Source organism: Salmo salar, chromosome 11, assembly GCF_965601325.2.
Source record: "Salmo salar chromosome 11, fSalSal1, whole genome shotgun sequence".
Classification (NCBI taxonomy): domain Eukaryota; kingdom Metazoa; phylum Chordata; class Actinopteri; order Salmoniformes; family Salmonidae; genus Salmo; species Salmo salar.
Window position 1 is genome coordinate 14,084,282 of NC_138301.1, and position 17,244 is coordinate 14,101,525.

A 17,244-nucleotide genomic window follows, 5' to 3' on the forward strand; every position below is an offset into this window, starting at 1 on the left:
GTGAAATTGTTTGGTTAGATTACTTGTTAGATATTACTGTATGGTCGGAACTAGAAGCACAAGCAGTTCGCTACACTCGCATTAACATCTGCTAACCATGTGTATGTGACAAATACAATTTGATTTGATTTGATTTAAAATGGCAGGTTATCGTTGCGATAAACCTTCACTGGCCGCCGACTCGTCTTCTTTCTTGAACATTAATGTTATAAACTTATCGTTCTATTTATTGTTGTCGCATCAATTCAAGCATTTTATCGCAACATGGATTTTTGTCCATATCGCCCAGCTCTACAGTACACTCTTAGAAAAAAAATGCTTTAAAATCAAATCAAATCAAATTGTATTTGTCACATGCGCCAAATACAACAGGTGTAGACCTGACAGTGAAATTCTTACTTACAAGCCCTTAACAAACAATTAAGTTAAGAAAATACCCCCCCCCCCAAAAAAAAAACAAATATTAAGAGATAAGAATAACAAATTATTAAAGAGCAGCAGTACATAACAATAGCGGGGCTATATACAGGGGATACCGGTACAGAGTCAATGTGGAGGCTATATACAGGGGGTACCGGTACAGAGTCAATGTGCGGGGGCACCGGTGTCGAGGAACCTAAAAGGGTTCTTTGACTGTCCCCATAGAAGAAACCTTTGAAGAACCCTTTCTGGTTCCAGGTGGAACGTTTTTGTTTCCAGGCGGAACCTTTTTGGGTTCCATTTAGAACCCTTTCCACAGAGGTTTCTACTTGGAACCAAAAAGGGTCCTACCTGGTAACAAAAACGGTTCTCCTATGGGGATAGTCGAAGAACCCTTTTGTAACCCTTTTTTCTAAGTGTACTGTAACTCTTAGAAATGATTACTAGGATGCCCCAGAAAGGGTTATAGGTCGGAATAAGGGGGTGTAGATGTGTAGGTTGGACATGGAGGGTGAGGTGGTACTTAGGTGATTGGGAGTGCTGTTGGCTGACTAAACTCTGAGCCTTTACAACACGCAGGTTATTATTGGCCGACAGATGGTGCATCACATTTTACTGCTCACACCTTCTGTGGCTCTCTCTCCCCAGACGCAACTCCCCTTTTTCCCCCCTCTTCAGAGGAATGGAGCATAGCGCTACTCTTTGATACACAACACTCTCTCTCAAACCCAATCACAAACACACATGCTCACCTCTCTCGGTATTTGTCTCTTATAGAGACTTGAACACCTTACTTTTTTTTCTCTGTTTGTCATGCACATTCTGTACATATCCACGGCAGCACACAAACATACACATCATTATGTCATATATGTTTACATGTAGAGATACCGTATGTTTCCTTATACTGTACATGTTAATTAGAGACTGCTTTGTGATATTAAAGGACTTCCCTGTACAGTTAACATGTTTTCTTTACCTCCCAAAGAAATGTATTGCTTTCCTCCTCAAAGTGATATTTCAAGATTTTGGCAATGAGGCCCTTTATCTACTTCCCCAGAGTCAGATGAACTGAATTTTTATGTCTCTGCGTGCGGTTAGAAGAAAGTTGCTAACTAGCGTTAGCGCAATTTCTAACTGTTAGAAGTTAGCTCAATTACTGGAAGTGTATGGGTATCTGGCTCACGAAACTAGCTCTAAATTCCTTTATACTGGACACATTATAGACATAAAAATGGTATCCACAAGTTTGTCTGACTCTGGGGAAGTAGATAAAGGGCCTCAATGCCAAAATCCCGAAGTATCCCTTAAATACTGATTCAGAACATATTGTGGTCATCTTTATACATAGAAATTCAAACACAGCAATATAGAAGGCTATTTTAAAGATGGCGACAAGGTTTCCCTAATACAAGTAAAAATGGTTTGGCTAACTTTACTTGTGCCATTCTTTATTTCTACCCTCGTTTTCAAGTGTCCCTCGGTGATGGAGTGTCTCTCAAAAACAAAGCAACTAGTGGTAGGGAGAGGTAAATAATCCTAAGGAATGGGACATCACTCGCACACAGCAAAAGCCGCCAAAGGATAGCCTACCACGCAATTCGTTGACTACGAGCCTTGTGTTTTTCACAATGCTCGGACTGGCTACAGTAATAGCTTTCTTTAAATTTCGCATGCAACAAATATGTACTTACCGTACGAGCAACAAATGAAAACTGCAAAACAACAATGTGCCATAATGTAGCCATCCTCTGGCTGCCATGGCCGTGATTCAACGTAGAGCAGTATTGAAGCAGGGACATTCATTACATAATAGCAGCTTGACATGTAACACATCAAATCAAATTTTATTTGTCACAAGTGTAGACCTTACAGTGAAATGCTCACTTACAAGCCTTTAACCAACAGTGCAGTTCAAGAAAGAGTTCAGAAAATGTTGACCAAATAAAATAAAGTAAAAAATAATAAAATAGTAACACAATAAAATAACAATAACGAGGCTATATACAGGGGGTACCGGTACCGAGTCAATGTGCGGGGGTACAGGTTAGTCGAGGTAATTTGTACAAGGAGGTAGGGGTGAAGTGACAATGCATAGATAATAAACAGTGAGTAGCAGCAGCATACAAAACAAATGGGGGGGAGGGTGTCAATGTAAATAGTCCGGTGGCCATTTGATTAATTGTTCAGCAGTCTTATGGCTTGGGGGTAGAAGCTGTTAACGAGCCTTTTGGTCCTAGACTTGGTGCTCCGGTGCCGCTTGCCATGCGGTAGCAGAGAAAACAGTCCATAACTTGGGTGACAGGTGTCTCTGACAATTTTTGGGGCCTAGTATATAGGTCCTGGATGGCTGGAAGCTTGGCCCCAGTGATGTACTGGGCCGTACGCAATACCCTCTGTAGAGGCTTATGGTCAGATGCCGAGCAGTTGCCATACCAGGCAGTGATGCAACCGGTCAGGATGCTCTCGATGGTGCGGCTGTATAACTTTTTGAGGATCTGGGGACCCATGCCAAATCTTTTCAGTCTCCTGGGTGGGGAAAGGTGTTGTCGTGCCCTCTTAATGACTGTCTTGGTGTGTTTGGACCATGATAGTTTGTTGGTGATGTGGACACCAAGAAACTTGAAACTTTCGACCCGCTCCACTACAGCCTCGTTGATGTTAATTGGGGAATGTTCGGCCCGCCTTTTTCTGTAGTCCACGATCAGCTCCTTTGTCTTGCTCACATTGAGGGAGAGGTTGTTGTCCTGGCACCACATTGACAGGTCTCTGACCTCCTCCCTATAAGCGGTCTCATTGTTGTCGGTGATCAGGCCTACCACTGTTGTGTTGTCAGAAAACCTAATGATAGTGTTGGAGTCGTGTTTGGCCATGCAGTCGTGGGTGAACAGGGAGTACAGGAGGAGACTAAGTACACACTGCTGAGGGTCTCCAGTGTTGAGGAGCAGCGTGGCAGACATGTTGTTGCCTACCCTTACCACCTGGGGGCGGCCTGTCAGGAAGTCCAGGATCCAGTTGCAGAGGGAGGTGTTTAGTCCCAGGGTCCTTAGCTTAGTGATGAGCTTCGTGTGCACTATGGTGTTGAACGCTGAGCTGTAGTCAATGAACAGCATTCTCACTTAGGTGATCCTTTTGTCCAGGTGGGAAAGGGCAATATGGAATGCGATAGAGATTGCATCATCTGTGGATCTGTTGGGGCGGTATGCGAATTGTAGTGGGTCTAGGGTATTCGGGAGAATGCTGTTGATATGAGCCATGACCAGCCTTTCAAAGCACTTCATGGGTACCAACGTGAGTGCTATGGGGCGGTAATCATATAGGCAGGTTACCTTCCCTTCCTTCGGCACAGGGACTATTGTGGTCTGCGTGAATCATGTTGGTATTACATACTCGGTCAGGGAGAGGTTGAAATAGTCAGTGAAGACACTTGCCAGTTGCTCCGCGCATGCTTTGTGTACCCGTCCTGGTAATCCGTCTGGCCCCGCGGCTTTGTGAATTTTGACCTGTTTAAAGGTCTTGCTCACATCGGCTACCGAGAGCGTTATCACACAGTCGTCCAGAACAGATGGTGCTCTCATGCATGCTTCAGTGTTGCTGGCCTCGAAGCGAGCATTAAGGGCATTTAGCTCGTCTAGTAGGCTTGTGTCACTGGGCAGCACGCGTCTGGGTTTCCCTTTGTAGTCCGTAATAGTTTTCAAGCCCAGCCACATCCGATGAGTGTCAGAGCCGTTGTAGTGAGATTCAATCTTAATCCTGTATTGACGCTTTGCTTGTTTGATGGTCCGTCTGAGGGCATAGCGTGATTTGTTATAAGCGTTCGGATTAGTGTCCCGCTCCTTGAAAGCAGCAGCTCTAGACTTTAGCTCAATACTGATGTTGCCTGTAATCTATGGCTTCTGGTTGGAATATGTGCATACGGTCACTGTGGGGACGATGTCGTCGATGCACTTATTGATGAAGCCGATGACTGAGGTGGTATACTTCTCAATGCCATTTGACGAATCCCAGATTAGCTAGCAAAACAGTCCTGTAACGTAGCATTCGCATCATCTGACCACGTCTGTATTGAGCGAGTCACTGGTACTTCCTGCTTTAGTTTTTGCTTGTAAGCAGGGGGATAGAATTATGGTCAGATTTGCCAAATGGACGGGGGGGGGGGGAGCTTTGTATGCATGTCTGTGTGTGGAGTTTTATTTATTTATTATTTAACCTTTATTTAACTAGGCAAGTCAGTTAAGAACAAATTCTTATTTTCAATGATATCCCACTGTTCCTAGGCTAACTGCCTTGTTTAGGGGCAGAACGACAGATTTTTATCTTGTCAGCTCGGGGATTTGATCTAGCAACCTTTCGGTTACTAGTCCAATGCTTTAACCACTAGGCTACCTGCCGCCCCCAGAAAAGGAGTGAAGGTGGTCTAGAGTTTTCTTTCCTCTGGTTGCACATGTGACATGCTGGTAGAAATGATGTAAAACGGATTTAAGTTTGCCTGCATTAAAGTCCCCGGCCACTAGGAGCGCCACTTCTAGATGAGCATTTCCTTGTTTGTTTATGGTCTTATTCAGTTGGTTGAGTGCGGTCCTAGTGCCAGCATTGGTTTGGGATGGTAAATAGATGGCTACGAATAATATAGATGAGAACTCTCTTCATAGATAGTGTGGTCTACAGCTTATCATAAGGTACTCTACCTCAGGCGAGCAATACCTCGAGACTTCTTTAATATTAGACATCGCTGTAACGGCTGTCTGAAGAAGTAGACCAAGGCGCAGCGTGTTGAGTGCTCATATTTAATTTTAATCGAGACACTTTGAACAAAACAAGAAAATGACCGCCAAACAGTTCTGTCAGGTATAACAAAACACTAAACAGAAAATAACTACCCACAAACCCCAAAGGAAAACAGGCTGCCTAAGTATGACTCCCAATCAGCGACAACGATGTACAGCTGTCCCTGATTGAGAGCCATACCAGGCCAAAACAAAGAAATACAAAGCATAGAAAAAAGGACATAGAATGCCCACCCAAATCACACCCTCACCAAACCTAAATAGAGACATAAAAAAGGCTCTCTCATGTCAGGGTGTGACAATCGCGCACCAGCTGATATTGACAAATAGACACACACTCCCACCCCTTGTCTTACCAGACGTAGCTTCTCTGTTTTGCCGGTGCATGGAAACTCCCGCCAAACTCTGTATTATCCGTGTCGTAGTTTGGCCACGACTCGGTGAAACACAAGATATTACAGTTTTTAATGTCCCATTGGTAGGATAATCTTGATCGTAGGTCAACTATTTTATTTTCCAATGATTGCACGTTGGCCAATAGAACGGATGGCTGTAGGGGTTTACTCGCACGGCTACGAATTCTCAGAAGGCAGCCCGACCTCTGCCCCGTTTTCCTCTGTATTTTCTTCACGCAAATGATGGGGATTTAAAACGCCAGCCATCCTCTCCGGTGCCATTCTACACTTTCACATTTCCTTCACTCAGTCGTGATTAACCATTGGAAGCAATTAAAACTACTGTTCTGCACTAATATTTATACCAAAGGTTTAAGGGTCCAAACACTGATCGGCTACATAGGTACATAGGCATACAGGTATTTTTATCCTCCACTACACAATAAGCAAGAAAAGAGTTAGCTACAGTACATTACTTTGGCTGCATTACATCACACGTATCTTCAATCTCTAACGTCAACGTTACTAGCTACAATAAAGAACATTGACAAATGATGGACTTTAAAATATATATATATATATATATATATATATGAACAGCAAGGCAAGCTTACAAAATTGCTCATTCAATTTGCAGTAAATGCATCCACTTACAACCACTGGGTTTCACAAGATGACAGCCTGGTTTGCTCAGGAGTCCCTAAAACATTAAAAGGATAGTTCACCCGTTTACAAAATGACACATTGGTTTCCTTACCCTGTAAGCAATCTATGGACAAGGTATGACAGCAATCCATGCTTTGGTTTTGTTTCCCTGGTGCATTTTCCAAATGCTTACATTTTAGCATTTGTGGGACAAATCCCATTCAAGTCATGGTACTGATATTAGCATTTTTCCCATATCATGTTCAAATCATCTATAAGTGACTTTGTTGAGCTTCACAATTAGTTGTAGATACTTTTGGATGATGTTGTGTGGAAAATGCTAATATCGTTAGCAGGAATTGGATGGGATTTGTGCCATGAATGCTAAACGTTACCATGTGGAAACAGTGCCAGGGAAACTAAACCAAAGCATGGATTGCTGTCATGCCTTGTCCATAGTGCTTAGAGGGTAAGGAAACCAATATGACATTTGTAATTTGGGTGAACTATCCCTTTAAACAACACAAATTATAATTCATACAAATGTCAAACGCTCATATAGCAATCTAAATGTATAGCTAGCTGGCTAATGTTAGCTTGTTAAATAGCCATTTTCGTAAGTTAATGTCATGACAAACAAATATGCATAATCGTTTGTCTCTACATTAACTAACATATTCCTGTAAATGTTTAATTTTCTACTTCAATTCTAATATTTTTGTCAGACATTATTCTTGAAGCAACTTTCCAGGGTTGGGTAACAGAGCTTCATGGGAGTTTTGGGAAACACTTGATAGAAAGTCTGCATCTCAATTCACTTTGTTTGGAGAGCCAACTAGAGGGCTGAAAAGGAGCTACACCTTGCTCAAAGTTGATTTGGGATACCACTATGACTCGATGGGGCTAAGGGGAGGGCCAGGGGGGGTATTTGGATTGAACCTTAGAGGAGAGTGGGGTTAGCTGTGACATAGGGTTAGTTGAGATGCCCATCTTTTCTAGTAGACCATACACAAAATGAATCATGTGACCAAATAATTAGGAAGAGGTCATCCTGTCATGGAGTCTGTGAAGGAAGAAACCACATGGAAAAATTGCTAAGCAAGTTAGGTCCAAAAAAACGTATTTTCACAAAGTCAAATTCATTTATTGTGTTATAGGTTTAATGATGCTTGTATCTAAACCAAATTACATAGTTTCAAGAGTGTTTTATACATCAGTTTTGGTATCTATAAGCTACAATATGAGGTCCTAAACCTGGCATGAAAGTGTATCATTGTACCTGTGAGGGTTAATATAGTCAAATGGTTGCTTTGGGGTAAATTGTGCAGTTTGGCAAGGGGCTAAACATAGCCAAGGGCTCAACATACCGCATACAAATGATTATTATATTTGGTCAGTTTTATGCATAATATGCATAGTATATTTGCCATTTGTTATGCATATGAACTCACGATAGTGCATTTTTATTGTTACAGGGCAGTTACAGAGCAGACATCTTCATGCCCCGTGTATATCCCCTTAAGGTTATTGAGAGACCAGACAAGGAAGTGAGAGAAGGGCTGGTCCATTCGAGCTGCAGTAATGGGATGAACAAATAGACCTTATGATACTGAAGAGGTACATTGAAAAAAGAGAAACCAAACATGTACCTGTGTGAAAGAGAGTCTATGATAGAGAAGCAGAGGCACCAGTGTCTTGTCCGATAACATAACATCTAAATATATCAAAAATCTTGCGGACCAGTTTCATCGGCTTAGTAGCCTCGAATACATCTTACCCCAAGGCTTATGTTCAATTTCCTCAATACCCAGGGTAAGAGGACACTTTTTGGACAAGCTATGTTTTCAAAACTGTTATGTTTACATGACTTCTGATTATTCACACCGAAACACAGCATCCTAAAATATATGTAGATATCTTTGTTAGAAAGAAGACTATATTTCCTTTGATGTGGTGATGTTGAGTGTACAATATGGCTCAATATGCCCCACTCTCCCCTATCACGCTAATGAGATAACTGATTTTAGATTGAAGCTCTAGCCATTGCCACTGGTCATTCAGTGTGTAGTACAGTCTGTAAGAGAGTGCATGTTAGAGTACCTGTAATGTGTGTCATGATTCTAAACCCTTAATAACACACAGGGAGGAAATGAGACAGACCCCCCCCCCCCCCCCCCACACACACACACAGCCTTTTCCCTTCATTCTCAGGGTAGAATGACTGTTTGTGAGCATCTGAAAGTCATTAGAGGCTCTGCAGTCTGTCAAGTGCCAACACACACACACACACACACACACACACACACACACACACACACACACACACACACACACACACACACACACACACACACACACACACACACACACACACACACACACACACACGCACACACACACACCTGCAAACACACACACAGGAATGTTTCACACACACTCGAACACAAAACCTATCACCGGCACACACTTTACCTCTTGCACACACACACCCTCACAGACACACATACACAGAGATACACACTGAAAGTGCTGAAGCCCAGCAGCTTCTTTCTGCTGTGCAGGGCCTGGGGATTGGTCATGTGCTGATGAGTCGCTATAATAATATATGAGCAAATCGCAAGCAGTCTGCAAATTAATCATTTCCCCCTCTCTCTTCCCTCCCTCACACACACTCACACACACACACACATACACACGCACTTGCTCTGTTCGTCAGGCTTCGGGAAGAGGGGCTTCTTGCCTGCAGACGTAAGTGAGGAGTGCTCTCTCACAGATGGTAACACTGGCATCAGATGGAGTTTATATAAGAGTGGTTTTGATTACATGCCAAGGCAATGTCGTGGGAGAGTGTGTGTCTGCGTGTTGGCTTCGTGTACATGTGAACATTTAGTGTACGTTCATGTGTATGTTTGTGAACAGATTTGTGTGTTTGAACATATGCGTATAACTGTGCATTTGTAAATGTGTGTGTGTGTACAGGTTTGTGTAAGCATTGTTCGTGTGTGGATCGTAGAAGGAGCCACCAGAGGGAAGCAGTCATGAGGCTGTTACACTGCGACGTTCACTAGGAGAGAGAGAGAGAGAGATGCTTGAGTGGAGAGGGGGAAATCGTGGCTATGGCAATAGAGGAGAGAGATAGGATTATAGCAGCACCTCGTGGATCTCTCTTACTTCTCTCTCTACTTGGAAACATGATCAGAGAGCTTCACCGCAGACAACATCCAACACATCTCTGTTAGCTAGGGAGCGGACAAAAGGAGCGAGCTACAGTACCCATCTGCAGCCACCCAGCAGTAGAGAGGCTGGCAAGGGAGGGGTGAGGAGGTGGAAGCAAAGGAGGAGGAGGATGTGAGAGTGGAGGGGAATGAGGGCGGTCTCCTCCTGCCTTTTTCTTCTCCGAGGCGTGGAGGAGAGAGGGCTGAGGGGTAAGTAGGGGGCGCGGGCAGAGTGAGTAGATACAGTGGGTTGTTTGAGGAAGTCATGTGGTAGTAACCCAGCCCTCCCTCCCCCTTTGTTCCCTCTGATCTCTACGCTCAAGGCCTTTGGGTGTTAATTAGGAGACCTAGATAATGCCACACTAATGAAAACAAGACCAGTGTTTTCTCTTTCTTTTCAGATAAAGCTTTGGGTTGGGTTTTGAACAGTCTCTGGACACAAGACAGAGAGGGATAGAAAGGGAAAGAGAGAGAGAAAGAGCGCGAGAGAGAGAGAGAAAGAAATAGAAAGATGGAAAGACAGAGGGAGTGAAATACGAGAAAGAAAAGGAGAGAGAAAGCAAGAGAAGGAATGAGGGGGAGAGGTTTCTGAGGTTAAACTATTTTTCCTGTTTCTTGTCACTCGGCACCTCCACACACAATGGCCCAGCGGAGTGTGTCATGAAGGGGAAAAGGAAAATCTCTCCTGTACAGTCAGCACTGTTCTACCTGCTGACCCATTGTGTGGGCGACTACACACACGCACGCACACACACACACACGCGCGCGCACACACACAGCTCTATTCTGTTTTGCAGATCCCAACATGTTTGTGTGCAGATGTATGATCTGTAGCAGGATTAAAGTGGGTGATGTAAGTAGGTGTGGGTTAGCCCTTTAGAGAATCAGAAGAAGTGTTGGTATCTGAGGCAGGTGGTGGGTGAATCGGTGGGAGCCATCTTGGGAATAATCCATGCGGGCAGTGCTGTTGTGTCTTTATGTGCTGGCCTTTTGTTTGGGTTATCGGAGTGTGTGCAGGAGTAGGTGGATTAGATGGAAACTTAAGAAGCATGACTGTCTCAATGCAGTTTGGTCCAGGCATCTGTCATTCCTCAGTCCAACACCACACACCCTATAAATCCCAGAACACACAGGCCAGACTGATGCCCTTCATTTCAACAACGCTATGCAGAGATGCTGCAGGGAAGGGGGGCCATATGTGTGTTTTCTTCTTTTGAAAGGAAGAAACTATTTAGTTTACAATTCAACCTAGGATGAGCACCATATTCCTACAGTGTTATGCATGAGTAAGTCATTCTGGTAATCTCAGAAACAGCGTGCCTTCGTCTTCATCTAGGACAGTCAATGTCATTGTGTTTTTTTAAATTCTAGATTGCACTTTTTACCTTGGCTAGACCTCGCTGCAACGTTAGAACTGATCCGTTTATTTTAAAAGTGCAGAAAAAAAAGAGAGATAGAAAAGGGAAGAAGAATAGAGTTGACTTGTTTGGGGCAACACTCGGCCCCCCTTAAGTGTAAAATGGGATGAGATATTCTGCCTCTCGGACTTAACGTAATGTAAGAGAGTGTGAAATTAAACTGCACAGGAATAAAAGGGGGTCTTCGTCGTGTGTCGCCGGCTCGCTTATCGAAACATTCAGACAGCTGGAACATCTAAAGCTCCAAAAACTCATACCAATCCCCTTTGTGTAGGTCCTGAGCAGACATTGTGGTATTTGAAAGCCGCTGAGACTCCAAAGCCAGAGTTAGAACGACAAACACAAAGTGCCTCTAAATCCTGTCTCTTCGCGGCACCACAATGTATCAGTGTGTGTGTATGCGTTTTGTGTACCTTTAATTCCTATCCTTCTCTTCATGTCGTTACATTCCCTGCACCTACACAGCGTCTATAAACTCTGTTCATTTGATTTACTACATCTCAAACAGATATATTTTTTTTTTAATTAGAGGAGAGAAAATGTACCGTTATTAATAAAAACCTAAAGTAGTGTACAAGAGAACATGTCTGGGTTTCCTCTCGGGTGGATGAGCGAGATAAGTGAAGTCGGTTACGACGGGCACGTATTCTACATCGCTCAAACAAACAGCGCGGGCTAGTAAGGGGCCATTGTGTTTGCTGCAGTGATGATCAAATCCTGTCTAGAGAGTACAGCACATGCAACTGTTGGGAGCGGTGAAGGATGCAGCTTGTGCAGTGCACCGCTAAAACACTGCAATGTTCAGGGGGAACCGCTGCGGCTCCTCTGAAAAGATGCAGGTTAAAAGAGCGAACACTGAAAGAGTTTTAAAGACACGTCTCAGGAGAGTACTAAAGCTAAAGCACTGTGTAGTAGACAGACTGTAGAGTCGCATTCAGTGCCTCGGTGACAGAGCTCATTTTACATTCTGATAAAGTAATCCTGAGTAGTGATGAGGTGACTGACTGTTGTCTCTCTCTTGTTGTCCTCGTACAGGTCTCGGAGGTCACGGAGGTCAGGGGGGTCGGAAGCCGTTCCAGTGCAGGTACTGCTCCTACGGTGCCTCTCAGAAGGGCAACCTGAAGACCCATGTCCTGTGTGTCCACCGCATGCCCTTTGACAACAGCCAGTACCCTGACCGCCGCTTCAAACGCTCCCACGTCGACTCGGACGCCTCAGGGAACTCTGATGATGGGACCACCAGCTACCCCACGGGAACCCAGGGGGGCATGGCCGAACCCCCTCTCGCTGGAGACCCCCTGCATCCATGACTGATGTCACCTGGCATGGGGGTGCCAACCTTCAACTCTACAACTACTGTACTCTCTAGAGCCACATAACAAGGATTAGTCACTTCGTTTACCCCTAAAGCACTGCCAGACAAAGGGGAGCATCGGTGACTGTACCATTTTACCCAGAGCTTGCAGGACATCCTCAGTGTGTATTAGGTTAATAACAATAACATAACATGCATATAAACTACACATACACGTTCATTCATATAAAACACAGATATGTTAAATGTAGTTATGTGACAAACAGTGGAGACGACTATATTAAAAAGAAAAAAAAGAAAATAGATAAAATCCTTAAAGTGACTTTTGTCAAAAAAAAGAATAATGCTTTTATCAGAAAAATTATCCCTTAAACGATTTAGCGACAGTTGGGGAAGATGGAAGAGGCCTGTTAAACACCCCTCTCAGAACATGACACCGGCTGCTGCCATTTGCAGAGGGCGAATGATGAGCAGTCAGTGGAGGCTGGGCAGGCAGCGGCAGTGGTGGGGCGGCCTTGGTGCCAGCCTGACTGGAGCTGTCATCCCAGAGGAAATCAATTCACCCCCCCCCCCCCTCTCATTTTTTCATCTTTCTCGACCCATCAGTCCAGCCCCCTCCACCCTCAGCCCTCTGCCCCTACTGCACTACAGGAGTAACCTAACCCTGGTCGACATGCGAGGGGGTCAAACTCAGTTCCATCAGCTGGCCAGAGCCACCCTCCTCCTCCTCCTCCTCCCCCTCCACTTTCGCTGTCTCTTTAAAACGACTCAAATCCAACATGGCCTCTGGAAGTAAAAAAAAAAAATCAATGATGTATTTAAAGAAGCCATTAGAGTCACAGAGATGTGTTCTGTGCAATATTGTCATTTATTTGGATATCACCTTACCAGACACTGAGAGGTGGAGTTAATAGAATGTGTTTTATTTCATTTAGCTTTTATGTTAGATAATGGCGAAGTCTATTTCTAAGGAGGTGGGTGGTTGTTCTTTGAAATTGAAAGTGTAGATAGTGAAGATGCACGTATTGGAATTGGAACCTCTACAACTTGATGTAGTCAGAGGTTGAACGTTTCGTGTATATGAAGACTGTGATTCTGAAATCTAATGAAGGAACATCACAGAACTTGTTTCCTCAGACACGATGCAGGACTATCTTCCTATAAGCTCTTCTAAAGCAGCTTCAGAATGAACAACAATACATAAAGATAATCAACCTGCTCCCTGTCTCTAATTTAAATGTATTACTTAAAAAATAGACAAAAGGACTTTTTCTACAAATGTATTTTCCAATTCATTTTTAGGTTTCGGACAAAGCATTTTGTGAGTATAATTATTGCATGTTTTTTTGTGTTGATTTTCTATATGCTACTTTACTGAAACAATTAACAAACCATATAGTTTTGATCCTATAAAATCAAGCTGCTTAAAGGGCAAAAAAAGTTTCAGTATACTTCCTTTCGCTGAAGGCTATTGGATAGTGGGGGGTAAACAGAATATGATGCTTTTTATTGTGTTGGTATGGGAGCATGGGGGGATTTTTTATGCTTCTGATAAATAGAAATGATCTGGACTTTAAGAAAGTCAGTATCTTTCCCTCACAGCCAAGGAGAGCTGAACACTTAAACCCCAGGGCCTTATAACACCACAAGCTATGCCTAAAGGAGTTTACAGTCCGCTCAAACACACTGCCTCTATCAGTTGAGAGAGAGAAATATGAAAATAAAGAATGAAAGACAGAAGGAAAGAAAGAAAGAGAGAAAGAAGGAAAGAGAGTATTGATATGTACAGAATGCAGTTGTGGTTTAAATGGGGTCATTTTAATTAGGACTTTTCTGCCATTCAGCGATCTACTTACAGTGTTTTTTTGTTCATTTGCTTTCCTGGCATAGTTTCGCACTGCCTTACTTCAGATCGAGTCAATGTAATGCAACTGTTTGTATGATCTCTACCATGGAGCCACAACATTGAGATCCAACTGAAATGACTGTAGTGAGCTTTAGGTTTCAATGCACTACTGTGTTCTTGGTGACTGTGCCAGTCGCTTGCTTTTTCGTGTGTGTAGGTACGTGTGTGTGGGTGTGCCTACCTAACTATATTAGAGAAAAAAAGAACAACAAAAGAGTAAAAAATAAACAAAATAAAAAGATTTACATTCCATTTCTAGCACTTTTCAGGTTTTCTAGTATATCTGTACGTTTCAAGCTATGCGATATGGAAATAATGCTGTTTATGACACTGGAAACATCGTTGGTTGCCATTCTCTGTGACGTGTTCGTCCATCCCTTACCGTGCTACTGTTTACCTGTCTGTATTACAAAACAACCCATGTTTTCCCAGAAAATATTTTTTTTGCCATGACTCAATTAAGAAACAGATACAAATGTACAATTAGAACCTGAAAATCCCTGCACCAACAAAGAAGTTCAATCATTTCTATGTATTTCTCTCTGTACTCCGTGATCATGGTCACGATACTGTCCGCATTACTTAATGAAGTATATTTCTATATCGGAGGTAAAATAAGTAGGGGATTTTGTCACCACTACTATATGCTTACAACCAGTAGACAACTTTGTATTTAAACATAATTATTGGGCATTATTTATTATTCCACATCAGTTTTACAGACGAGGAAAACAATTCTGATAACGGTAAATCAAAGTTGTTCTTCATTCAAAAGTCACTTTTTCATTGACACTTCCTGCTGCTGTTAGGAAGTTCTGAAGTCTTTGAAGCGGTACCTTTTAAACCAGTGTTTGACGAAATAAAACCTCTACCTCTGGGAATACTGGTTCTGTCTGGTCCAACATGCAACATAATAACACTCTTGTGTTAGGCCTTCCCTTAGTAATCCTAATCGGAATTGTTCAGAACTGATCATGTAACTCCTTCACTGCCAATAACACCTGATGTAATCTAGTTGTGCCTACACACCTACCTGTATATGTGAGAACTATACCGCTGATTGCTGTTATTACCACACACACGTGATCTGTTACTGTCAGTCGACAGACACTTACACATTCCAGAGAAACCCAGGTACACAGCCACAGAACACACTGATAAGCGCTCATCCCAGGTGCCGTAATCTTTGACGACTGTCAAATTGAAAAGAAGCTGGTGATGTGCGGCGCCAAATGAGACTGAATGAGATAGAATGGCTTTCATAAACCGTAATGAGCACCACCTGTTACGTCTCACCAGCAAAGCCTTCACTATTATGCCTCTGAAGAAAATGTAGGACTGACGCTTAATATTTTGAGCGTCAGTCTGCAGAGAGAGACTGAGAAAATGGGGAGGTATTGGAGAGATACGCTAGGGGTAGAAAACCCAGTGGATTTGAAATGTTGTCCCCAGCGCGAGCACTTTTTACTGTTAATGGAGAAATACAGTGCGTGGCATGTTTAATAGGTTTCGTTTTTATTATACAGCGCCGAATAATTAACTTGGAAGCAGAGTGTCACATAGATTTATCTTTTAATTAAAATAGCGGGGTTCACGCATATTTGAGTGGTAGTCCAAATAAACGCAATATTCAAATTTATGTTTTGTTTATCTTCCTGTTAATTATCAGGAGATTGTTCGCTGTAGAACCCTTCATATTTTTTCCTTTAACAAAGTTAGGAGGTCTGTATCGCAAGCAATAAACCCTCACAGTCAGATTTTATTAATTTATGGGTAATTACGAGAACAGGGACGAATAAGGTGCTTAGAGTGATCCAGGCTCATTTTTATAAACAGTGATGAATGTGCATTGCTAGCTGGCGTACAGAGATGATGAAAATAAGCATGATTCTTTTTTTTTATTGTTGGAAATGTGAATAATTTACAATATCTCTCTTCCATCACAGGGCTGAGCATTGTGAAACAGCCACCAAGCATAGGACCACACAGATGCACACTCACAGCATTCAACAATTCACATACAGTGAACACAAGCAGTCACACATCCGTACTGTGTGCATTAGTTTCATTTTCTGTCATTCCTGTCATATTGGTGTATTGAGGGAGTCATACTGTAGAACTGTACATCGTGTGTTGGTAATGTGCTTAACGTCAGTCTGCTAGCTACAGTAAGTGTCCCAGTGTGAGAAGAGAACAGGCCGGTCCTCATCCCCCAGTGGGAAACCCCGTGTTCATCCCCTCCATCCCGCCAAGCCAAGCTTCACCCTCCAGATAAGACCATCAAAAGGGTGAGTGGCTGTGCAAATGGAATCTCCGCCGCTGTGGATGCGGATGATGGTGATCTAATTCTGAGTGAGTGTGTTGTGTGTGTGTGTGTGTGTGTGTGTGTGTGTCCAGGCTTCCTCTCCTCTAACAGGGGGCTGAGCTGCTGGATCCACGATGTAGCATTCGTCTGGGTCGATGACTGTCGGCTAGATTCTGTAATCTGGCTGATAGCTCCGTTAGTGTCGTGCGAAGAGAGGGTTTGGGCCCGTCGTCAGTCAGTCTCTCTCTCCCACGTTTCCCAACGGGTGATGGTCCCTGGGCTAGGAAATCCCACCTGATCCAGGGACTCAACAATGTGATTGAAATGTGTGCTCACAGTCTAAGATGTTTCTACCTCTATAGGAGCCCCATAGAAGCATCTCAACTCCTTGTAGCCCAAGGTAGTTTTACATTAGGACTGCCTTTACATTTACCCCAGGATCCAGAGGTGTAGACTACTGTAGATAATGTCCCCTTGAGCAAGGTATAATCCAACCAGCTTGACATATGCTGTTTGGTACAGAATGAGGATGTGGCCATACATCTGCATCACAGACCATCGACCATCATATCATTCATATTGACCTACAAAGCCCTGGCCCAGACACTGGACCTGAATACTAATGCACTGAGGGATTTCCTGTGCCATGTCCTATGGAATACATTTAGAGGTCATGGGAGGTCAGAACTGGTAGGTAACTTGAGTGTGTGAAAAGGTTGTGTGTATGCCTACTCATGTTTGATGAGTCATTCTGCATTACAAAATATGTATGTCCCTCATTGCTCTTACTTTACCTAATTGAGTCCTGTGTGAATACGCTAGCTAGTCCTTGTTCACA

General features: G+C 43.2%; 1 protein-coding gene across 7 annotated transcripts in view; it reads left to right on the forward strand.

Annotated features, from left to right (window-relative positions):
* The window catches only part of LOC106562015 (zinc finger protein 536-like), a 185,707-nt gene extending 171,045 nt beyond the window's left edge, over positions 1-14,662 (forward strand). For all 7 annotated transcript variants that reach the window (XM_045689040.2, XM_045689046.2, XM_045689038.2 and 4 more), the window contains one exon: positions 11,916-14,662. In XM_045689040.2, coding sequence (XP_045544996.1) covers positions 11,916-12,190 — 275 coding nt within the window. In that variant the 3' untranslated portion in view covers positions 12,191-14,662. The remainder of the gene's footprint in view (positions 1-11,915) is intronic.
* The last annotated feature ends 2,582 nt before the right edge of the window (positions 14,663-17,244 follow it).